The 25,524-nt window shown below is 49.9% G+C and overlaps 2 protein-coding genes across 2 annotated transcripts; both read left to right on the forward strand.

Moving 5' to 3' along the window:
- The first annotated feature begins 702 nt into the window (after window positions 1–702).
- Ccdc92b (coiled-coil domain containing 92B) lies at window positions 703–22,387 on the forward strand. The gene is made up of 4 exons (NM_001398800.1): window positions 703–959; window positions 11,753–11,905; window positions 16,755–16,802; window positions 18,965–22,387. Exons 1-4 carry the CDS (start codon window positions 875–877, stop codon window positions 19,573–19,575), a joined length of 897 nt encoding a protein of 298 aa, NP_001385729.1. The 5' UTR covers window positions 703–874; the 3' UTR covers window positions 19,576–22,387.
- A 249-nt stretch (window positions 22,388–22,636) lies between these two features.
- LOC120095138 (ATP synthase subunit e, mitochondrial-like) lies at window positions 22,637–23,960 on the forward strand. Its single transcript, XM_039087340.2, is given in 2 exon segments — window positions 22,637–23,794; window positions 23,796–23,960. Coding segments are annotated over 2 exon segments (216 nt in total). The 5' UTR covers window positions 22,637–23,686; the 3' UTR covers window positions 23,904–23,960.
- The last annotated feature ends 1,564 nt before the right edge of the window (window positions 23,961–25,524 follow it).

Here is a 25,524-nt window from a genome sequence, read left to right on the forward strand (position 1 = left end):
CCATACACCATCATCTCTCTAAAGAAGAGAAAGATGCTGATGGAGCAGAGTAACTCTAGAAATCTGTTTGCGGAAGAAAAGAGGAGGAGGAGGGGGAGGGGGAGGAGGAGACGAAGATGATGAAGATGATGAAGATGATGAAGATGAAGAAGAAGAACCCAGATCAACATCAGCAGTAGCTTACACTTTTTACAGACTTGAAAATTTATAAAAGATCTCTTGGTTCTGGGTACCATCATTTAAGAGGTGAGGTGATTCACCCAAGGTCACAAAACTAGTGAGACATCTGGCACAGCTTTGTTGCCGTCTGGACCAGAACCAAATTTTCAGACTCGCCAGCAGCTCTCGAATACCCCAGATCGCGGGTACCCCAGCCCTTCCCTGGCAGGCTGCGGGCGCTGCCTCACTTAGAGAGGCGGAGCCGATCCCGGCCTGCGGGTCTGGGCGCTGTCCGCGGTGCTGATCGGTCGCTGCGTCCCCGCTCGCCTAGTCGCCTGCGGTGTCTCAGTTCCCTCCTAAGCTACCAGTCAAGGCCAGACCTGAGGATTCGGCTGCCCGCGGGGTGCGAAGGCCCGGCTCCCGGGGCTCCCCGAGGTCCCGGGGCTCCCCTTCCCCCGCCCCAACCTCCCCTCCCCCCGCCCCGCCCACGGCCCCTCCCCGTGCGCCCCAGGTCCCTCCCTTCCCCCTTATCTCTCCCGCCCCCCGCCCCCTCCAGCTCGTTCGCCAGTTCCGGTCACGTTGCTGGGTGTTTACGCCCGGAGCCTGCCCCGGGCCCCCCACCTCTGCGCCCCGGAGCCCCCCGAGCCCTGGCGTCCACCCCCCACAGCCTCGCAGCAGTTGATGGCGCCGCAGCCTGGCCGCGCTCTGCGGATCCATGAGAGCAGCTAACGCGGGAGAAGAGCTCTTCCCGAGACCCAGCGAGGCCCGGGCCGGGCCCGGCGGCTCTCTCGGGTCCGCAGGTGAGCAGGCCGGCGGTGGGTGTCGAGGGTAGGTGCTGGCCGGGTGGCCAGGGTGATGAAGAGAGCGCCCGAGCTCCGGCTCCGCCTGGAAGGCTGCGCGGGGTCGGGCACCGCAGCGCGCGGAAGGCGGGCAGGACGCGGGCTGCTGGCAGAAGTTGTCCTCCGCCGCCAGACCCGGGCCCTTCCCGGCGTTGGCGAGGGGTCCAAAACAGTCCAGACCACCACTCGCACCATTCTGCCTGCTCTTCGTGTCCTAGCTGGTTCCTCTCTTCCTATGCTCTGTGGTATCCATACTCTTCAACCGTGCCCCCCACTCGCAGCCCCCCCGGCTCTCGGTGTCACATTCGAGGCACAAACTACAGAGCATCAGTATTGAAAGGGGGGGTCCAGTTTTTCCCGACACCCCACTCCCACGTACCTGAATCCTCAACAATGCTGAGGTTGGGGTTGTGGGATCTTCAGTGAGCGGGGAGCCAGAGTCGAGGGGTGTCTGGGAGGAGGGACTCTGTAGTGTTGGAGGACCACAGGTCCTTAGAGAATGTCTCCGCCACCAGCCCCCACCTCTGCAGACAGAATCCCAGACATTTGTCAAAGGCCAGATCTTGGTTCCAGACTCGTCCTCAGGAGAGCCAAGGACTTAGAGGGGGTGGCAGAGTAATTATTTTTTAATACGTGTACTTACTTGCCCTGGTGATTCCCAGTAATACTCAATTCATTCTCTCTGCTTCACTATTGGCTGTGTGGTTTGTTTCTTGCAAGGGATTCCCAGAGTCCAAACTGCCGGTAAGAAGGTTCTAAAAAGCAAAGAGAGGTCGGATTTCAGGAGACAGAAACTGGGTGGATAGAGTGTGGAAAGCTAGGGGCTGGCCATGGTTACGGGGAGACTTTGTCTGGAGAGCAAGAGGTAGAATCCAAAAATAAATAAAAAATAAATAAAAAATAAAAAAGGGGTTAGGGGGGTATTTTGCCTGCAGATTTAAAGTGTGGTTGCCTATGAGAAGCTTCATGTTACAGAGTGAGCACCTCAGAGAGTCTCCTAGGTGTCAGCACAGCTGTGTATGTCAGGTGAAGGGCTTTACCTCTCTGAGGCCCTATTCATCTGTGGAGTGGATGTACTAGTCGGCCTCCCAGTACAGGGTTAAGATGAGTTAGTGTGTGTAGAACTGAGAACAGTACTGAGTTAGTGTGTGCTAGCTAGCATTCTTGCCTGTGTTTTCAGGCCCTGACTTAGGCTTTCGAGATCTGCTCTCTTCTTGCCATGGGCCTCTGAGTCAGAGAGTAAAGGCAGAACATGACGAAGAAAAATAAAGAACATATAGATTCGTTTATTTACTCACTCATCACTCTGCCTCTCCCAGCTCATAGACCTGCTTTGGCTGTAAGGAAGAACCAAAACTTAACTTTCGCATTACCTAGAAACAGGGAGCCGTGCATTCTTAAAGAACATTAAGAATGGTATTCGTTGACCCAACAGATGTTTTCAGCCCCAAAGAGAAGAAGAAGCACTAAGAATGGAATTGAAACTGGGACAAGATATCAGTCAAGGCATAAGACAGGGCACACAGAAACTCCATGTGATCTAAGAGCAGAGGCTCCCAGGGGCCAGGCTGATCCTCTCTCAGATGCAACGCTGGCTTGAAGGAAGGGTGGGACAGAATATAACGGGAACATAGAACAGGCTGAGAGGTGGAGCTGGGTAAGGAGAAGTGTAAGCATCTCAGGGAAATCGCGAATTCACTCAGGTATGGGGGCGTACGCCTGCAGTCTCAGCGTTAAGGTTGCTGAGGCAGGAAGATTACCGTGAGTTGGAAGTCAGCCTGGGTTACATAGCACATTCCTGTCCATCCAGGACTACAGAGGGATCATTTTAACAACATCAACAACAGCAGCGATACATAATTAGTTAATAAAAATAGTTTCAGAATTTATTTATTGGGCATCTTTTCTTACTTAAAAGTTTTATCGTAAGAAAGACCAATAAAGGGGGCCGGAGAGATAGCCCAGCATATAAATTCAGAAGACAGTCTGTTTAATCCCAGATTGTAAAAGGGCATGAGAGAGCTAACCCCCAACCCCAAAATTGTCCTTTGACCTCTACATATTCACAGTGGCATGAGGTGACCTGCCCCCGAACACACACACAGTATGCCTATGCACACATGTGCAATATTTTTTTTTCAAAATAAAAGATCATTAAAAGCGAAGCCAGCCAACCGACTAGGTGTGTATGTGCCGCATACACTCGTGCTTTTAGTGGCAGCGCTCGGGAAACAGAGATAAGCAGATCTCTGTGAGTTAGAGGTCAGCCTGGTCTTCATAGAGAAACCCTGTCTCAAGGAATGAAAAAAAAAAAATAGAACAGAGCCACCACCCCTACTCTCTGGCATCTGATCCCCCCTCCAATGCTGAATTCTAGAGCTCTATAGAGCAAAAGCTTCAAACCGTTGGCCAAGATGACTCCAGTCTAGAGTAGTAAGGTCCTGCGCTTCCTATGGTAAATTGAACCCGAATAATTGTAAGAACTAGAACTGAGGAAGGGAGACAACTAAGTTCCCTAAGCTCCATGACGGTTGTGGGCAGATGGGAAGGGAACTGGAGACCCAGAGACCGGCAGGAGCTGAGTTACTCACCAGGAGCAGGAGGCAGGGCCTCAGAGAGACAGAATTGTTGGGGCCAGTAAGATGGCTTAACAGAGAAGGGCACTTACTGCCCAGCTTGATGATCTGAATTCCATCTGTAGGACTCATGTGGTAGACAGCATAAACGGACTCCCTCAGTTGTCCTCTGACCTCCTCATGTATGCTGTGGTGTGCATGAGATTGCCACATAAATAAGCAAGTAAGTAAATAAATAAATACTTTTTTAAAAAAAGTAAGCCAGAATTGTGCCAGGACCAGAAGGTTCCAGTGTGCCAGCTGCTTTGCCAATAGTTGAGGCCTTCTCTGCCAGCTTTACCAAAGGGAAGAGACAGCAGTACCTTTCAGACCCAAGAGATAGGGTGTTTGGAACACTGTGGTGCCCACAGTGTTTGGAATTAACTATAAATTTTGCACCTTGTGTCATGGCTCCTTTGTATTCTTGGTGAGTTTTGTTTGTTTGTTTGTTTGTTTGTGTGGTTCATTGGTTGTTGTTGTTGTTGTCATTGTTTTGTAGTTTTGTCAGGCTATAAAATTAACATGAGGGGCTGGAGAGATGGCTCAGTGGTTAAGAGCACTGACTGCTCTTCCAGAGGTCCTGAGTTCAATTCCCAGCAACCACATGGTGGCTCACAACCATCTGTAATGAGATCTGATGCCCTCTTCTGGTGTGTCTGAGACAGCTACAGTGTACTCACATATAAATAAGTAAATAAATAAATAAATATTTAAAAAATTAACATGAGAAAGAACTAGGAATACCAGGAGTGGAAATGTGGAAGCAAGGCAGACCTTGAAGAGGGCTGGACAGGAGACAGCGGCAGGGGATGAGAGGCTAAGCTGGGTCCAGGGAGAAGATCGAGCCGGCAGCACCCACCCTTCTGCTGCTGCTGCTTGCTTAGACCACATCTAGGACACAAGCTTCTGGTGCCCAGCGGTTCTAGGACTGCACGTATGTCATGAAAACCTGCTGTTTTCCTGCCCCCATACTGCAATTCCTCAGCTACAGGGTTCTGGCTGTTTCTTATTCCCTCTCCCAACTCCACCTCCTCCCCTCCCCAAACAATCCACACAGTAATGCCTAAGAACTAAGACTTGCCAAGATCATTTGTGACCCAAATTTCTGCCCTAAGAAGAAAGAGTGGCCTGCCTAGTTGGACGCGAACAGCCGAGCCCATCCAGGAAAGAACAGCTGCCTGGCTCAGCCTCCTTTGGCCAGCTTCCAGGCTCCAGGGCGATGTGGGAAGGACTTTCACCCTTCACAGTTGTCCGTGTGGTAGTGAATGGAAACAGACATTCTCTCTCTTCCTCCAAGGGTAGGCCTACACACCTTCATCCTGCAGGTCTGCACACAGCACCCACACAGATGTGACACGTCAAGGAACTTGGAATGCTGTTACATGATAGAGCATGTGTGAGGCCCCAGAATCACGGGTTCTTACCCATGTATTCTCGTGCACTCCTTGAGGTACACACAAGCCCATTCGTCTCGGTACAGACATACAGTTTCAGAGGCATACAACTCATCTGGTTCTCCGGCACTAGGACCCAGAGTGTGAAGTAGTCTACCTGACATCTATTTCTTCCCTGAGGGCCTTTGGGGACGTCAAACTTAATTGTGTCTGTCTTGCTCTAGCAAACCTGCACTGCCATCAGTCTATGAACTCCCCCAAATCCACATACTTGTGCATTCTGCAGATGTTTACCGAGCAATTCCTATTTGCTACGTACTGTGCTAGGCACTGGGGAACTGGGGAAAACAAAACAAGAGTCCTTCATTTTCTGTTGCCAACAGGGAGCAGACAGTAAACAAATGTTCCATGCCACTCATGTGCCGGGGAGTTCAGGAAGGAATAGTGCAAGGGATGGGAGTGGGAAATGACAGAAGTCTCTTTATTTTGAGTCATCAGGAAAGGAAGGGAATGGGCCATGAGGTGAGAGTGGTAAAAGGCATCCCTGACAGAGAAGACAGTTCATACATACAAAAAACCCCAGGTGAGTAGGCTCAAACCAGCAGTGGGAGACCAAGAAACAAGAGTAATTGACCAGAGGCAGATAGTGCAGGGTTTAATTAGGACTCGGGTTTTTGCCCCACTCCGGTGGTGCACACCTACAAGTCCCAGCTCTGTATGGGTAGAGGCAGGAGATCACAAGTTTGAGGTCCTTCTTGGCTACAAAGCAGGACTCCAGCTCAAAAACAAGGAAAGAAGGACAGGTCTGCAAAAGGGCTCAGCAGATACAGGCACTGCTTCAAACGCTGAGAGACTGGGATCAATCCCCGGGATCCTCATGGTGGAAAGAGAATCAGCCTACTTCAACTCGTCCTCTGACTGCCACACCCATGATGTAGCATGTATAATGAATAAATGAATGTAATTTTTAAAGAAAGAGTTGGGTAGTGGTGGTGCACACCTTTAATCCCAGCACTCAGAGACAGAGGCAGGTGGATCTCTGAATTGGAAGCAAGCCTGGTCTACAGAGTGAGTTCCAGGACAGCCAGGGCTACACAGAGAAAGCCTGTCTTGGAGACAAAATGAAAGAACACAGTGCTGGAGAGATGGCTCAGCGGTTAAGAGCACCGACTGCTCTTCCAGAGGTCCTGAGTTCAAATCCCAGCAACCACATGGTGGCTCACAACCATCTGTAAAGAGATCCGATGCCCTCTTCTGGTGTGTCTGAAGACAGCTACAGTGTACTTATATATAATAAATGAATAAATCTTTAACAAAAGAAGAAAGAAAGGAAGAAAGAAAGAAAGAAAGAACACATACACACACAAAGGATGCCAAAGAGATGGCTCAGCCATAAGAGGTGCACACCAGGGGCTGGGGATTTAGCTCAGTGGTAGAGCGCTTACCTAGGAAGCGCAAGGCCCTGGGTTCGGTCCCCAGCTCCAAAAAAAAAAAAAAAAAAAAAAGTGCACACCAAGTTTAGTTCCCAGCATTGGTATCTGACAGCTCACAACTGCCACACTCCGCCTGGACTCCTCGGGCAGCTACACTCCCACATGCACAAAGACACATGCGTATGCACATAATTAAATAACCTTGGGGTTCATGTGCAATGGGAAGCACTGGGAGTTTTGAGTTGAGGATAGGAAGATATGACAGCCTTAGGTCTGCTGAAGGAACTTTGGCCTCTCAGTGAGAAAGAGTGGGGCAGGGCAGGAGCAAGAAGCCCGGTCTTAGGGCACTGCATCGGTACCAGAGGGAGGCTGGTGGCCTGAACTAGGGAGGTAATACCATGAGATGGACTCAGGATAGTTTTATTGTGGCCCAGGCTCAAAATCAACTCAAGATGTGCTCAGACGATTACAGCCATGTGCTGCCCCGGGCAGCCAGAGTGACATTTTTTAAACTTCAAGGACCTACTCCTAGATGAAGAGTGACAGGCAATCCATGGCTGCCAAGAGAGGGAGAGTCCATCTTCTCTGGTGATGAACCCCATGATAAACTATCCAATTCCAAGTGATCGACTCTAAACACATATATACATCAGAGCAACACTACGTGGTCTCAGTAAACTTTTGCTTGTTTGTTTGAATTGGGATGGAAATGATGTAATCCAGTGCTCAAGTATGAAATTATAAAAAATAAAAACATTTAAATTAAAAAAAAAACTGGGGTTGGGGATTTAGCTCAGCGGTAGAGCGCTTGCCTAGCGAGTGCAAGGCCCTGGGTTCGGTCCCCAGCTCCGAAAAAAAAGAAAAGGAAAAAAAAAAAAAAAACCTGCACTTCAGGCCTTTAATCCCAGTACTTGGGAGGCTAGTAGATCTCTGTGAGTTCAGGGATAGCCTTGTCTACATGGAGAGTTCCAGGATAACCAGGGCTATGTAAAGAGAGACTCATCTCAAAAAAAAAAGGGGGGGGGTGGCTGGAGAGGTGGCTCAGTGGTTAAGAGCACTGACTGCTCTTCCAGAGGTCCTGAGTTCAATTCCCAGCAACCACATGGTGGCTCACAACCATCTGGAATCCGATGTCCTCTTCTGGTGTGTATGAAGACAGCTACAGTGTACTCATAAAAAATAAATAAATATTTAAAACAAAACAAAAACAACAACAACAACAAAAAGAATGGTCTGGTGGCAGTGGTGGACACCTCTAATCCCATCACTCTGGAGGCAGAGGCAGGCAGATCTTTGAATTTGAGGCCGGCCTGGGCTACAAATCAAGTTCCAGGACAACCAGGGCTACACAGAGAGACCCTGTCTCAAAAAAAAAAGAAAAAAAAATAGTGGGTTATGGAGCCTCATGCCTGTAGTCCCAGCACTCTGGAAGCTGAGACAGGAGTATTGCTGTGAGTTATGTCCAGTGTAAGCTACTTAGAGAGCACCAGGCCTGTGAGGGCTACATAACAAGACCCTGAAACCAATAACAGTAATTATCATCATAAGTTAATTAAAAGAAATGAAAAGGGATAGTCCAGCAAGATGACTCAACAGGTTAGGGCATTGGCCGCCAGGCCCGACAGCATGATTTCCATTCCAGAACTGGGAGAGGTGGGAGAAAACCAGCTTCCGTGAGCTGGCCCCAACCTCCCCTCACATACCGTAATGTGTGGACATGTACAAACACGCAAAATGAATGAATGCAAAAAATATTTTTTTTCTTTTTTTTTTTTTTTCGGAGCTGGGGACTGAACCCAGGGCCTCGAGCTTGCTAGGCAAGCGCTCTACCACTGAGCTAAATCCCCAACCCGCAAAAAATATTTCTTAACGAGTAAATCAAGTTATTTCCTCACTGTTTCTAAGGACCAGGAGTCTGGTGGGTTTTCCACTGTGAATTCATTTGCACGGCTCATCTGATAGGTCAGGCCCTATTCCTCTCCATAGTTTTAATTAGTTCAAAGTCAGTTGAGTGGGAACTGTAATTACATCTGTAAAACCCTTCCACCTTATTTCTTATTGTTTTGTCTTGTTGCAGTTTCTCCTGCCATCCTTTGGTTCTTGTCTTTGAGACAGGGTTTCTCTGTGTAGCTCTGGAACTCACTCTATAGACCAGGCTGGCCTCTAACTCACTTAAGATTTCACTGCCTCTGCCTGAGTGCTGGGATCAAAGGTGTGCGTCACCACCACCCAGCTACAGAGACTCTTTTTTTTAATGTCTGTCACTGTGTCCTCTCCTGGACAAGTGCTCGGCAACAGTAGGCTGAGGGATGGACTGACGGATGGATGGATAAAATAGCCGGCCAAGTTAAGACGTAGCTACTTATACAGAGATGGACAGAGGGACAAAAAGAATGTAATGCTGAGTGTTTTTAGACTAAGCACTTTATCTTTTGGGTTTGTTCGTTTGTTGGTTTGTTTGTTTCTGAGGTATTGTCTAGTGTAGTCCAGATTGGCCATGAGCTCCTCGTGTAGTCCAGGAAAACCTTGAACTTCTAACCCTCCTGCCTCTGCCTCCCAGCGTCTTGGACTACAATGGTCCTGTACCACCACACCTAGCTAGTGCTTCACATTTCTTGTCTCATTTAATTCTCACAGGTATTCTAGAACTGTTAGTATATTTACTCACTAAAACGTGTGTGTGTGTGTGTGTGTGTGTGTGTGTGTGTTGCCTGCGTGTATGTCTGTGTACTTTTAGAAGAATCAGATCCCCTGAAACCGGAGTTACAAATGGCTGAGCTGCCGTGTGGGTACTGGGAAATGAAGGAAGTTGCCCCAGAAGAACAGCAGATGCTTTTAACCACCAAACCATCTCCCCAGTCCTCTTTACTTCCACTTGACATCAAGAAAATATTATCTCGGGGGCTGGGGATTTAGCTCAGTGGTAGAGCACTTGCCTAGCAAGCCCAAGGCCCTGCTCCGAAAAAAAAGAAGAAAAAAAAAAAAAAAGAAGAAAAGGAGATATTATCTCCCAGAGGTTAGCTTTCATGCTCAAAGCCAACACAGAAAGTAACTAAAAGAGCCAGGATTCAAACTCAGGCCTATTTCCAGTGTAAACATGGGTATTTTCTTTGAATTGAAGGAACTGGGCAGGCACACATCTGTATCCTGGCTATCTGGGAGACGGAGGGCCTAGGATCACATGAGCTTATAAAGCTGAGACCTCTCAGTGTAACATAACGAACCCCATCTCAAAAAGCAAAACCAAATCCCTGGGACCCTGCCTCAAAAACAAGCAAACAAAGGAAGACATAGCAGGAGCCCTAGGTGTGCCCTGCCTCTGAGCTTGGGGATGGCCTGATCACTTCAGTGTCCGTAAGTTTGAAATGTCTGTAGGGCTGGCTGGGAAAGTGATTGGCAGAAGTGGGATCAGGTGTCATTTCTCGAACATACAGTTGGTCAGTAAGCATCGAGTTCTGTCAATAGGCCAAAGGGCCACCCTGTGCTGAAATAAGAAGACTGGTGTGTTGGGTTAGTGAGGCTAGGGTTGGCAGGGAAGAGGGCCCAGACAGGAGCCTATGGAATGAAGGTTCTCAGGAGGACCTTCTTGGACTGACTCTACAAATGGAAATTGGAAATGGCACACAGAAGAGATGTCTATCTAATCGCTGAGATTTAGCTCAGCGGTAGAGCACTTGCTAGCAAGCGCAAGGCCCTGGGTTCGGTCCCCAGCTCCAAAAAAAAAAGAAGAAGAAGAAGAAGAAGAGACATCTATCATACTGGCCTTCCTCTCTCACCATCCATGGAGATCCCCAGAGTAGGTGGAATCAGGTCCTTCTGAAGTTTAAGGAAGACCCAGTATAGTGATTCATGCTTTCATCCCAGCACTTGGGAGGCAGAGACAGGAGGATCTCTGTGAGTTCGAGGCCTGCTTGGTCTACATATCGAGTTCTAAGACATCTAGAGCTAGATAGTGAGACCCTGTCTCTTCCTTGAGGATGAGATGTAATTTCATATATAGTGCTTGCCTAGCAGGTTCATGGTGCTCTGTGAAATCTTCAGCTCGGCAGAAAAACAACAACAGCAGCAAATAAACAAAAAGCAAAGCAAAACAAAAGAAACAACCTATAAAACTCTGGGGAGGGCCACACGCTTGTAGTCTCAGCTGCTCAGAAAGCTAAGGCAAGAGGATGATTTGAGCCAGTCTGGGCTTCGTAATATAAGCTCCATTACCCAAAATAAAGAAGCAGCTTATGGGCTCTTGCCTCCACCTTTGCTGTCCCAGGACGCTATGCTCCACCATGGAACAGTCACTGGGAAGATCAGGCAGGGGTGGGGGTTGGGGGAGGCAGGGCTACAACCCGGGCCCATTCAGGCGCATGCTTCTGTCCCCATGTTTCCTTGGGGGTCCACAGTTTGGGTCTTCACATCCCAGCCCTCTCTATAGATCGACTCCACCTCCTGCTTTCAGCCCACAGAGGCCTGTCAGTAAGTTCCCCCTTCAGCTCCCCTCCCCTCTCTAGCCAGGCGCAACAGTGCATACCTGTAACAGAAGCACTCCAAAGGCAGACATGACAGATGACTGACGGGAATGTGGAGAGTTCAAGACTGGCCTGGACTACCTATCAGGACCCTCTCTCCCTGTGAACTGAAGGAGCTTCAGGGTTGAGATGCATGTGGCTGTCATAACTGGAACAGATTTCAGGGTCAGCTCCTTTATTTTACTTGTGAAAGCTGAGACCTCAGAGGGGGGGAGAGAGGGGGGGGCTGGCTCTGTGTGACATATGTAGTGAAGGCTAGACCTGGGCTGGAGAGATGGCTAGTGAAGGCTAGACCCGGGCTGGAGAGATGACTCAGTGGTTAAGAGCACTGACTGCTCTTCCAGAGGTCCTGAGTTCAAATCCCAGCAACCACATGGTAGCTCACAACCATCTGTTATAAGATCTGATGCCCTCTTCTGGTTTGTCTGAAGACAGAGACAGTATACTTATATAAATTAATAAATAAATCTTAAAAAAAAAAAAAGGCTAGACCCAAAGTCATCTACCTGCCTTTGCCAACTTCTGCTCCATTTGTTTGTCTCTCCGAGAAGCAGAAGAGGCAGGAAAATGTAGCTAGCACTGCCACGTCCATATGCCTCTGCTTCTTAGTCTGGTAAATGGGAGTAACAACCTCCCTGAGGGGATGCTCACTCACAGGGTCCAGAAAACTGAGAGTGGCAGAGGCCTCGCCCTAGAGCCCAGAGGACCTTGTGTGAAGGACACCACAAGACCGGAAGGTGGGACAAGGCAAATAGCCTCTGAAGATGTGCTTTCACATTGTATTCCACCCAGGTGGGGCCCAGGCCTGGGTTACCATGGATACCGTGTCCCTGGAGCATCAGATCCAGAGCGTACAACGCCACATCAGCTTCCTGAAAAAGGAGCAGATGGCCCTGCTTCGAGACCTGCACCTGGAGATCCTGAGGCTGCAGAAGCGATGCTCAGGTGAGGGAACACTGACCCCCAGGTGGCTGGAGTAAGGAGGGGTCACCGGCACCATCACCAGTTTTGCTGGTGGGATGCTCTCCTTGAGTTCCTGTGAGCCTAACACCAGTTCTGTCGGTTCCCTTTCTGGATGAGAACTGAGACTTGGGGTGGAGTAAGTTCTAGGGATGAGCTGAATGTGACAGTACTGGACTGTTATCAGGGGAAGAAGAATTAGGTCTCAGCTGCATATTGATTTCTAGGCTAGCCTGGGCTATGTAGACCCTGTCCCTCAACCTCTCTTGCTCACCACACCTAAAAATTTTAAGACCGAGGACCTGCTAAGGTCAGACTTCCAGGAACCAGTCTAGGGATTCCTGTCACTTTTGCGTTTATTAAGCACATGTCATCCTTGAGGAATTCCAGGTAAGAAAACACATGTTCTAGAGGGTAACTCAGTGTTGGAGCACTTACCCAGCGTGTACAAGGTCCTGAATTCCATGCCTAGCATCACAAACGTAAAATAAACATACATCTTAGCTGGGCATGATAGGGCATACCTTTAATCCCAGCACTCAGGAGGTGGAGGCAGACAGATCTCTGTGAGTTCTAGACCAGCGTGGTCTACAAAGGGAGTTCCAGGAGAAACACAGAGAAAGCCTTTCCCAAAAAATCAAAAATGAAATAAAATAATAAACTAAGCATCAGAAAATAAGAGGGCCAATGAGAGTTCAGGATGATAATCCAGTTTGAGCAGGATAATGGAGACTGAGCACCTCCGTGCAAGGAGGGAGCATGCCATCCCCTGGGAGGCAGACATTCTGATAGGTGACAGGGGAGAGAAGTGAAGAAACCAAAAAGAAGAAGAGGAGGAGAAGGAGGAGGAGGAGGATGAAGAGGAGGAGGAGGAAGAGAAGAGGACGAGGGGGAAGAGGGGGAGGAGGAGAAAGAAGAGAAAGAAAAGTAAAGAAACCAGTCCAGATATGGGCCGGCATAACAAAGCCAGGAGGTGGCATAAGGCGGTGAAGAGACTGTGAGAAGTGAAAAGTCCAGCTACAGCCGTACCCTGGAGACCCTGACCAGTAGCGTGAGAGCCCTGAGTTTGGCTCGTCCCCTTGGTCAGTGAGAATCAGTGAACGGTTAGGAGCAGCTGGATGCTTCTTCAGCAGCAGCAGAAGTGAACCATGCCAGAGGGAAACTGCATGAGTGTGGCAGAGCTGCTAGGGAGGTCTGGGGAGAGGTTAGCGGATAGGGAGGAAGAGTTAGTTCAAGACAGCTTAGAGGAGAATGGCCCTCTGGTTGGCTACATTGGTGAGCAGAGAAGAGGCAGGCCAAGAATGACTGGAAATCCCAGGTCGGGCTCTGATCTTGAACCGATAACCTCTACCACCCAGGCCTTTCAGAGGTGCGACTGTGACTCGGGTGCTCCTGTGTCTCCAAGCGCAGACCTTCTGTGTTTGCCGACACAAGGTGTCAGATAGCCTAGGCTGGCCTCGAACTCACAGAGTTCTCCCTGCCTCTGCCTTCTGAGTGCTAGGTTTAAAGGGACGCAACCCCAGACCCAACTTTTTATCGTGAAAGTGATAAACCAAGACCCAGAAAAACCAATCATATGATATACGTTAGCGTCACAGCCAGGATTAAAACCAGCACTGTGCCATTTTCTAATTGCGTTCTACCTGTTGTTCGCCCAGAGGCCTAGAAAGCTTGAGTGACCCCTTGGCTTCTCACGTTAACATAGACCGTGAGCAGCCTAGCCTCAGCTTCTTTGCACATGCAGACCCAGTTGCAGTCTTCCAAGCTAGGCTCCTAGTCGTCTGTCTCCCAAGTGACGGGATGCCCCTGGAGGTCGCTGCTTTATCGCAATGACAGTATCAGAGGAAGACCGGACCCAAAATCTTACTGCATATTCTCTCATTTCTTCTCTCTCTCTTTTTTTTTTTTTTTCCTGATTCTAAGAGCCTGGGTCCTTCCCTTCTGAACACACGATAGTTCCCATGACAACATAACAGGCAGGATCAGAAGGCCCTACAGTCCCCTTGACTGTCAAGTGCATCTGGACTCAAGCCTCCTGGATATTGATTAAGGAGATAAAAATAACTCTGGTCTTTTCTAGAACTGCCACTCTGGGGGCTGAGATGACCGAATCAGGCCTTCCTTCCAGGAGGGAGGTGCAGGGAAAGCAGCGGAAATTGGGGAGGAGACTGAAGGAGGACCCAGGAGGGCAGGCTGCCTGGAAGACAAAAACAAAGAACATGGAGTCAGGTGGTAGTGCAAGCCTTTAATCCCAGCATGGGAGGCACAGGCCGGAGATCTGTGAACCAGGTCAGCCTGGTCTACAGAACAAGTTTCAGGACAGCCAGGGCTACATAGAGAAACCCTGTCTCAAACAAACAAACAAACAAACAAAACAAGATGAAGAATGTGGGATTTGGAGGTAGAAGTAAGTTCTGGGCTGGTGGCACAGCCTGGACAATGACAAGTGCCCTGTGCTTTAATGGTTGGTCTAGCCCTGTGCTAAATCTTCTATTTTCTTCTCATTGCATCCTGGCACCAGCCCCATGAAAGAGCGATGCTGTTCTGTTCCCATTTTTCCAAAAGAGAAAACTAAGACTCACAGAAGTATCCTTACTGACCAGGGTCCTACCATATACTGATTTCATGAAATACTTATAGACTCTACACAGATGGGTGGAGAACGGTGGGCGAAGCCAGTGTGGTGGCTCACACTCTTCACCTCAGCATTCAGAAGGCAGAAGCAGGGTGATCTCTGTGAGTTTAAGGTTGGATTGGTCTATACAGTGAGTTCCAGAACAGCCAGGGCTATGTGATGAGATCCCATCTTGTCTTAGTCAGGGTTTTACTGCTGTGAACCGACACCATGACCAAAGCAAGTCTTACAAAGGACACTTAACTGGGGCTGGCTTACAGGTTCAGAGGTTCAGTCTAGTATCAAGGCAGAAACACGGCGGCATCCAGACAGGCATGGTGCAGGAGGAGCTGAGAGTTCTACATCTTCATCTGAAGGCTGCTAGCAGAATACTGACTTCCAACCAGCTAGGATGAGGGTCTTAAAGCCCACGCCACAGTGACACACCTAATCCAATAAGGCCACACCTCCAAATAGTGCCACTCCCTGGGGGAAGCATATTCAAACCATAACACATCTCAAAAAGAAAACAAAAAAGAAAGATGGGGGAGTAGGATTCTATCTCCTAATCTAAGCCCTGTGGTTAATGGTTGAAAGAAATCTGCCCTAGGGAAGTTAGTGGCAAAGCCAAGGTCCCTTAGGCCATTTCATAGGCCTTGGAGGAAGGGAGAAGTTGTTCCCCAAGAGTCCTAGGAGTGGAGGCATCAGAGGGCTCCCAGTGGCCCCAGGGAAAAGGTTCAGGCTACGGCCATAGCTAAGGTACTCTCTTGTGTCCTGGCAACAAGTGGCCTCCTCAGAGAATACAGTTCTAGCAAACTCTGGTCCCTGAGAGCATTTTGAGGAGAGAAGAAGAGCAGGCCAAGGGCACAGACATGACTTTAGATACTGCTGGCCACTATTCCCAGAGATGTGCCATTTTCTTCAGACTCAAAGCTTTATCTCTGAAGGTACACTCAAGTGCTCTTAGTAGACTCTCTGACGCCTGGCTCCCTGCTGTCCTTTTCCCTACATATTATCTGAATTAGAACCCAGAGCAGGAACGCTAAGCATTTGTCTGTCACTGAACTGTAAACCCCTGATCCCTCATTGTTCTGAGCTCTGGGGGTTGGGACTGAAAATAGCGATCAGACAGTTTCCCTGAGAGATGGGGCATTGGGGACACCAAAAAACAGGTATATAAGTTCTGGGGCTGGAGAGATGGCTCAGTGGTTAAGATTGCCCTTCCAGAGGTCCTGAGTTCAAATCCCAACAACCACATGGTGGCTCACAACCATCTATAATGGGATTTGATGCCCTCTTCTGGTGTGTCTGAAGACAACTACAGTATATATATATATATATATATATATATATATATATATATATATACACATATATATATATACATATATATATATACATATATATATATATACATATATATATACATATATATATATACATATATATATATATATAATCTTTAAAGAAAAAAGAAAAATAAGTTCCTCTTGGGTGCCCAGGAAGAACTTGTTCCTGTACCAGAGACTTTGGTGATGGCATTCCTCAGTTTGGGTGTCCCTGAGGAGTCCCTCCCCTGCAGTGCCAAACCAAAGCCTGGTACATCTTCCACCACTAGGGGGCACTGTCCTGAAGAAACCCTTCTTGCATGGTGGTCAAATGGGATTTGGGAATCTGCACAGAGATCTTCAGACAGTAATACAGATACAATGCTGGCCATGAAATTAGTGTCACATATGTTCAGTAAATAGCTTCTGCCTATTCTCGTTGCCTCCTAAGCGTCTCTTGGCACTGCGGCATTCATCAGTTAACTAAGCTTCCGTGGGTCAAGACCCCATGTTTACAAAAGTCCTCCACAGCTGGCCCGGTGGTATATTACCCCTTAGAGAAAGGCAAATATTCCTAGCAAGGGCAAGGCCCTGCGTTCGGTCCCCAGCTCCGAAAAAAAGAAAAAGGCAAATATTCCTTCATTCCCCCAAAACAAGACAGGCTCTTCTACCCACAGAGGTGGTCTCCGTTCCCAATCCTAGGAACAGATCCTTTGCTGGAAAGATCTCTGGGCCTAGAAATCCCAGGCCTAGGGTCTGCCTGGGATGTAAGGTAGCTAGCTGGTGGTGTCAATGGTGCCTACGGATCTGTCCTTCCTTTTACGGAGTTGTAATTTTCTGACCTGCACACCTACTTGTATGCACACAAACTCCTCAATTCTCTCTTCCCTAGAGCTGACCCACGATCTGGAGATGAGAGAGGTCCAGTCTCACCAGCAAGGTAAGAGAAATAGCTTGGGGCTGTGATGGGAGGTGCACGGGGCCCAGAAGGCTGAGCTTCCCAGACCACTCTTAAAATGTCTTATATATATTAATTATTGTGGGAATGGGATATGTGGAACCAGAGTCAGTCGGCTCTCTATTTCTACCAGTTGGGTCCCAGGGATCAAACTCAGGTCATCAGGTTTGACCTCAAACACCTTTGCCTGCTGAGCCCTCCTGCTGGACCACGTTTGACTGTTCACTGTGTTGTCAAGGATGGCCTTGAACTCTTCATCCTCCTGCCTCTGCTTCCAAGAGCAAAAAAAGGAGATGCCCAACACTGACCTCTGACTTCCACAGTGACATATACAGACATAAACATACACACATACTACACACGTGCCCAAACGCATGGATAACATAGTGAAATTTTAAAAGATTTTAAGTGTTACTCGGGCAGGGCATGTGGTACACATCTTTAATCCCAGCACTCAGGAGGCAGAGGCAGACAGATCTGTAAGTTCTAGGCCAGCCTGGTGTACATAACAAATTCCGGTACATCCAGGGCTACATAGGAGACGTCCCAGTACTGAGTGACAATACTAGGCCAAGACTTAATGTGGGAAAGAGGAATGACAGCTGGGTGGCGTGGAGCTGGCTGGTCTGGCTACCTTCTTGGTTCTAGCAGTATTCAGAAGATTCTGGTGGAATCACTCGAGAGGCAGAGGGGTGCCTGGGCTTCAGGCAGTTTCTTCATTGTGCTACATCAAACTCAAGGTCAGCCTAAGCTACACAGTGACAGCCTGGGACCATCTGTTTTGTGTTTCGATACCACCTCACTCTATCGTCCCAAATGGCTTAAGACTTACTGAGTAGAGGAGGTTAGTTTCGAGCTTGTGGCCATTCTCTAGCTTCAACTTCCCAAATGCTAATACTGCAATCATAAACCGCCATGCTGGTGCCAGAAGAGTCCATAAAAACTGACAGAAACCGGGACATGATGGTGCATGCCTTTAGTCCCAGCACTTCACCAGCAGAGTCAGGAGGATCTAGGTGAGCACTAGCCTGCTTTATATAGCAAGTTCCAAGCCAGTGCATATCTTGAGATCGTTGTTTCAGAATGGAGGGAAGGAGGGAGGGAGGGAGGGAGGGAGGGAGGGAGGGAGGGAGGGAGGGAGGGAAAAACAGAAGAACTGACTCCCCGCCATACAGGTGTGTTAAAGTTCTTACACATCAAGAGCAAGGGAGGCTGGGAACTTTTAAGCTAATCTGTTGTAAGCCCTATAGATTGTTTTGTGCCGCTGAAGTTAAACTAGGTATCATGGGTCCTCTTAGACTCGAACAGATTCTGTCCACTTCTTCATATAGCACTCATGGACACTTCTGGTGCCTCACTAATCCCTGACACTAGACAAGGAGGTACATGACTAAAGACACTTTCACAACTACGGTCACCAGAGCCCAAGCCACTGCTTTATAAGGAACATGTCTCCTGTCTCTGAAATCCCAGGGTATAGGTGGGGAATAAGGTCCAGAAAGCGGGGTGGGGGTGGGGTCTTCAGCTCTGACTCTGCATGCGCACCTAGGGACACCTCAGCAGTGCCATTTTCGGACCAATTCCAGAGGTTCTGGGTGAGACAGGTCAGCAAAACGACCCACTACCCACCACCTCCTGAGCACACCTACTACTCAGCCCCTGCTGATGCCACGTCCTCCCGATCACAGGGCTGTTGCACAAGCCACTCCCCCTCCAGGAGTACCCTTCTCCAGGGGAGGGTCGTTCACCCTATCTCTCAAGCCCCTCCTGCTCTGAAACCTTTCCTGATGACATCACACACCCCTCCCTTAGAAACAGAAAATTAATTTGTCTTTCTGACACATGTCCCACTGGCAACCTGACGTTTGTTTATGATTATTTACTACGCTGCGCTGTATGCTTCATAAAACATGGACTCAAAACTCAGGGCATGGAGAATCAAGGCCCAACAGATTGCTTACAAATGAACAATCAGTCAGGAACGGTTTTGCGTTTAAATTGAAGAATTAAACGCAGAGAGTAGAACATGGGTTAAGTCCCTGTGGCTGAATTTTGAGGAGGAAGAGCAGGGGTGGCCTCTGGGTCAGCTGGGGTATGTTTCACGTCTTTGGGATCACCGTCGCCTTATTTTCCCTTCTCCACAGAGGAGGCGTCGCGAGAGTTGGAGGACAAGTGCCGCGCGCTAGAGTTGGAGCTGGAGGCACGGGCGGCGGCCAACGCGGAGCTGCGGCGGGAGGTGGCGCAGCGGGAGGCGCTGGTGTCCGCGCTGCGCTGCAGCCTGCGCTCCGAGGAGCGCCGCTTTCTGGAGGAGCTGCGGCGCCGTAGCCATCGCGCTACGGTGCTGGGCACCGAGCTGCAGAAGCACACCGAGGCGGCCGCCTACCTCTCCTGCCAGCTACACGCCGCGCGCCAGAGACTGCAGGCCCCGCGCTCGGGCGCCGCGGCCGCCGAGCCCCGGGCCCGCCGGCGTGCACAACGGGCCCGCCGCCCTCCCGAAGCGGCCAAGGGTCCGGGCCGGGACTGGGCGACCTGGGAAGACGTCGATCCCATGCCGGACCCCGCGCTCTTCCTCTACCCACGGAGGCCGCCGCGGCCCAGCGCCCGTGGCCCTCGCCCTCAGCTACGCCAGGAGCTGCGGGACCAAGACGCCCCGCACCCCGTGCCACACCAGGAGCCCCGGTACCAAGAAGGCCCACAGCGAGGGACCAGCGAGAGCCCAGCCGCCACGCCCAGCGCCCCAGGGGATCCTGAGTAGGCGCTGAACAGGCAGTGGCAACTGGGAAAGCAGGCCGGGCCGGGCGGGATCAGGGATGGGGCGGAGTCCAGCCGGCAGATCCGCCCCAGCTCGGCCACTCACTAGAGCCGCCCCCGCTTGTGTGTTTCCCGAGATGAATTCTCTTCTCCGGAGAGGGAGCTCCTTTGCAGAGGGAACGCCAAAGCAATGCACCTTTTTTATGGTGGACTGGCAGTAATGACCCTAATCTGTGTGCCCACCTCTGGAGAGGGAGGGTGGGGGGAGTGGAGTCTTGATTGTCCCTGGAAAGCTGACAATCCCTTGTAGGGCGGGAGAAGGCTGGGTCTGCCTGCAGAAAGGAACATGGTGGCACTTGGCACCGCTAGGCCCTCAAGCTCCCCTTCCCTGCTTTCTCCCCTCCCATACCCCCCTCCAGCCCCGCCCAATCTTTTGCTCGGGAGAGGCAAGCTTAGGAGCTGGCAAGTGTACTCGGAAGTAGCTACTCCCCACCCACTGATAAGTCCTTGAAGGTGAGCACGGAACACTTTAGAATCTATTTTAGAAGTCACGTCCTCTCAGAGCCGCTGTGTTCCTGGTGGCAGTTGACTTACAGAAAACAGTAAGGCTAGACCCTTGTAGCCAGTTGTGGAAGAGAAACTGATTGGTTCTTCCCAGGTTTGTCATGCAGGGGTGCAAGTGACTGGAGATAGGCAAACTGGGGCTCAGATTTGGCTTGGCAAGGACAGAAGGGCCTCTCACCCTTCTGTTCCTGAGGCCCCTGTAGAGACTTCCCAGTCCTGTTATAGATGCTAAGCTTGTCCAGCCTTCCAAACAGCTGGCTGCACCCAAAGGCAGGAAGGAGAGTCTGGCTTCTTGGAAGTGGCAGCTAGCCAGAGAAACGATTTTTCTGGTTAGTCCTTGGTGGTGCCCATCCCTGGAAAGGCCTCTAAGCCTGTAGAACCTGCTGATAACGGGGTGGTCCTGTGTTGTTTGGAGGGGTAAACAGAGCAGAATGGTGACACCTTCCTAATTCTCCTCAAAGGCAGGAAGCTTCTGTCCAGCTCATGATTGGGCCCCATGTCAGGGCCCCACTCCACCACTCCTGGTTTGACCTGCTTTGAGTCCTAAGTGCCTGTGAGGTCTTTCCACATTGTGTGTGTCACCCAAGGTCTCTGAGGTAAGCAAACTGTCTCTGTAGTTGACAAACTTCTTCAGTCATGGCCACCAGGAAGAAAAAGAATTCCTGGCTCATGTCCGCTGCTTTATAAGAGGAAGCAGGAAATTGGCAGGAAGCAAAAGGCAATGAGCACACTCTAACCTGATCCTGCACACAGACCCCTCCCCTGAAAGGCAGCTGAGGCCCCTGAGCAATAACGAGGCCTGTGCTGAGCTGTCCTGCTTCTGGGAGCTGGATGGCAGAAGCAGAACCCTGGGGTCCCTACCAGAGACCTCTACCCCTTCAGCCCAGTGGCAATACCTGTCCCACTTGTCTCCCCTTAGTTTTATGTCACTCGCTGCCCTGTCTATCTGGAACCTGCCTGTGTGAGGTACTCACTCTGCTCCCTTGGAGGTGCCTGAAGGACAGCGGGAAAGGAAAGGTTCTTTCTTGGGTCACCTGCACAGACCTACATCTCTTGCAACCATACTTTTGGGGTGAACAGGGTGACTTTGTTAGGTTGACTTTTCTAGAGAGAGCTCTTTCTCATCCATCCACCCACTAAAAGCCATAGTTACCCCCAACTAGCTTCCCTTTAATCTATAGCAATAGCCTTCTTTCTTTTCTCTCCTGGGCACACAGGGTGTCCAGCTGCCTCTATCAAACCCCATCCCCAGGATCAGACAGTCGCCTGCCTGCCCTTCCTCAAACGACCTTGCCCGTACCTCCCAAATCCTGTTCCTCTGCTGACAGCAGAGGTAGTGATATTTGTCTGTGAGGTGTTTGAAAAGCTTCCAGATGGAAGGGTGTAAGGGCATCTGGGTACCAGTGGAGATCTTGGGGTGAGAGCGGATGGTGCAACTCTTCCATCACTGAAAGGGATAGAGAGACCTAGGCAGATACAGGATTCTGGTCTTATCAGAACTCCCTTTCCCTCTTGTGGAAATAATGAAAGACTCCCTTCATGGGTCAACAGGCAAGGACTCCCTCAGGCTCCCACTCTGGGACAGGCCCCACCCTCAGCTTCCACCTCTTCCCTTCCTAGACCTGGCTATGGGAACCCACCTGATCGAAGGAAAAACACCAGCCACAGCCCAGGAATGACCCAGTGGCCAAGAAGGGAAAGGGCCATTTAATCTCTCTCCTTTGTTGTACACATCCCCACTGAGAGACTGAGACGGTTCATGGGGACACTGAGTCCTTAGGGGTGCAAGTGTAGACAGAAGGAAGAGCAGCAGTGGAGTCCTACATCCTAGAAGCCATCCAGGAACGAGTGAGCGATGCAGGCCAAGGTTCTGCATCCTTCATCACTGCATCCTCGCCAAGGCAACCTGTTCTTTGGGAGACCAGTTCTGGGCCAAGATGGGGGAGCTCATCCCTATACAAGCAGCAGGATAGAGTCATCCTGGATGGAGGTGAAAGGGAAGGAGGCCAGAGAGTGTGAAGCATCTTCTCATTTGGGGGCCAGGGTCTCCTAAGCACCCTTTCACACTGATGTGCCAGCCTCCAATGGGAGACAATGCAGGGCGGTCAGATCCTGCTCCAAATTCTCTGTTGGCTGCGCTTTTTAATCCAATGCTTTTCAGAGTGTATTCACTCACCTACAGAAATAGAGCCCTTGCTTTAGGGGTGACTGTCATATGCCTTATTCTTAATAAAACGTTTGGAAAACATGGAGTCCCTTCATTGCTGAGAGCACTGCTGCTTTCCTGCCTCTGTTGCAGCAGATGTAGGAAAGGGAGGTACAGATGTGTGTGTGTGTGTGTGTGTGTGTGTGTGTGTGTGTGTGTGTGTGTGTGTGTGTGAGAGAGAGAGAGAGAGAGAGAGAGAGAGAGAGAGATATCTTGGAAATCAATGGGTAGAGTGAACCAGATACCTGAGACCCAACCACTCCCCGCCCCTACTCCCAGACACACAATATGCTCTTTGGGGCATAAGGTGCTTGCAGAGGTGACCCGGTCCTCTGCCAGGGTCTGCCAGTCTCTCCATGCACCCCACCCCCAACATGAACAAACATGAATGAATGGGATCTTGGATGAGGTTTCTGAGCAGGCTAGAGAATGATAGGTTGGAAGGCTCGCGTGCCTGGTTTGGGGCTATGTGGCCACGTTGTTTCCTCATCTGATGGAGCTGCAAGACGTCCAGCTTCCCGGAGAAAAGCCCTTTCCCATCCTCTGCTAGTGGGAGTCGTTCTATGAGCACAGCTTCAGGAGGTCAGCACATCTGGTACCACACTTTCAACGTACGTCTACGCTGTGGACAGCGTATACACTGCATCCTGAGCATGAAAAGGACCTTGTTCCTATGTACAGTCCTCCTCTCCTGATAACGGGAGCCATTTCAGTCCATCTGGGGGAGGGGAAGGGAAGAAGCTGATCCATCATGTGTAGAAAGTAAGGTAGGTTGCAGTCACTGGGTTGAAACTGTATATTCAACACACCATCATAGGTGCTAAGGCCGTAGCAGTGAAGTACATAGGACTGTTGGCAAGGAGTCAGCAATGTAGTCTGTGAACTTGGAGGTATAGTGTGTCATTTGTCACCACAAGGGGGTAAGGGGTCCAGAAAAAAACGAGGATGTACATTGGGGACGTAGATTGCCTAGCAAGCACAAAGCCCCAAGTTAAAGCCATAGCACTATGTAAACTGGGTGTGGTGGTACACACCAACAATCTTAGTATCCAGGAGGCTAAGCAAACGACCACAAGTTGAAGCTCATCTTTCAATACACAGTGAGTTTGAAACCCTCTGCTATACATAAGGTCCTGTCTTTAAAGGGGGATTGGGGAGCTACAGAGATGGCTCAGTGGTTCAAGTCAAGTACTGCTCTCCCAGAGGACCTGAATTTGAGTTTCAACCTCCGTGCCCCTGGTAACTCCAACTCCAGGGGATCTGACACCTTTTTCTGGCCTCTGCAGACACAGCAGACACACACATGAATAAAGACAAATAGTCTGGGGCAAAGGTCACGGACAAAATGGTGTCCCCGGTTCAGGTCTCTCTGCTCATCAAGTTCGGCTGGTACTCTGCTCTGACCCTTGGCATGGCATATGGCGCCAAGCACTACAGTTAACTAAAACCCCTGGGCAGGGGAGGAGAGGAGAATAGCAGCAGAGGAAAAGAAGAGACTAGATGAACTGAAACGGATTGAGAGAGAACTGGCAGAAGCTCAAGATGACAGCATTCTCAAGTGAGACATCGTGGAGCTTGCTTTTCTCTAGTCGTTGAAGAAAGTAAAGCTTCTTAACTCCCGAGCCGCCTACCCGCTGCATCTCACCCCAGCTAGTTAGTTAGCTAGTTAGTTAGTTAGTTAGTTAGAAATAGTAGTTGTTGCTGTTTGAAATATGGGCTCATGTAATCCCAGACTGGCCCCAAACTTGTTATGTGGCCAAAAATGACCTTGAATTCTTGATCCTCCTGCCTCAGCCTCTCAGGTGCCTAACTATGGTTATTCTTTTAGAGGTGGAAAGTAATATGCTGCCTCGGCTGATTCCAAACTCTCAGACTCAAGTGATACACTCACGTCTGTCTCCTAACCACCTGAGACTAAGGGTGCAAACTCCAACACTCAGCTCGTACTTGTGATTTTGAACTCCGTGTCTAGGACTCAGGTTTGGTCCCAGGGCGAATCAGGACAAGGATCTGCAGCAAGACCAGAGTATATAGCCCAGGCCTCTGTTTATTCCTGGTAATAATCTCTTGGAAGGGTGTGGTCTAGGGGAGAGAAGACTCAACTCTGGATAAACATCTGCCCAAGACAGGGCACCAAATAGAGTTTGAGAAAATCGGAAAAAGAAATGGGGGCGGGGGAGAAGGGATTAGCTTTATAGGGTTGACACCTGGCTCTACGACATGCCAGGGCTACTTGGTTAAACCTAGTTCAGAGCCTTGGTGTGAGGTAGAGATGTGACAAGCCAACATCAGATAATGCTCAGATATCATCATATAAAATGTAACCTCTCATTTTACAGATGGGAAAACTGAGGCCCAGAACTTTTTCCTGCTGTCATCCCTGTTTCCTGGCAGTTCATCTTTTCTTCTTGATCCCTGAGTTCAGAACCAGAGTTAGGAGGCTCATCCTGCAGTCCAGGGACTCTGGGGTCTAACCTCACCTCTCCAGCCACCTGGGGAACTCCACTGGGAAAGAAGGGGGAAGTGGGCAGGACCAGCTGAGTAGACACAGCCATCATAATAATTAGGAGGGTAAGAGGCATTGAGAAGACTAATTATGTGGGCCAGGCTGTAACCTAGATAAACTCCATCTGTATTTCTACAGCATCTTTGTGTGGGGCCTCCAAAACAGGGAAACTGAGGAGCCCAGGCATCCCTAAGGCAACCTGAAGAGTGGAAGTTGTGCATTAGGACTGAGAAGGACAAAGGAAGGACACCACCAAGGACACATGGCAGATCCTAGGCTGCTGACCAGTATGCCCCACAGACACTGGCATGAGAAGCTAGTCAAAGAGCTGCTGTATCCTTCTCCCCCTCTCCTCTGCCTCCTCCTCCTCCTCTCCTACCTCCTCTTCCTCTGGTTCCTCCTCCTGTTCCTCCTGTTTCTTTCCCTCTTCTTCCTCTTCCCCTCCTCCTCCTTTCCCCCTCCTCCTGTTCCTCTTGTTCCTCCTGTGCCTCTTTCTCTTTCTCTTCCTGCTCCTCCTCCTCCTTCCTTTTTCCTTCTTTTTCTGAAACAGGGTCTTGTGTAGCCAAGGCTGGTCTATCCTGACCTGATCGCCTACCTCCATCTCCCAAGTGCCAGGATCTCAGGTGTGCACACCTGAACACTTGGGTTACGAGGGAATTTCTGTTGGCAGCCTGTGT

The sequence above is a fragment of the Rattus norvegicus genome, chromosome 10 (assembly GCF_036323735.1).
Source record: "Rattus norvegicus strain BN/NHsdMcwi chromosome 10, GRCr8, whole genome shotgun sequence".
Classification (NCBI taxonomy): domain Eukaryota; kingdom Metazoa; phylum Chordata; class Mammalia; order Rodentia; family Muridae; genus Rattus; species Rattus norvegicus.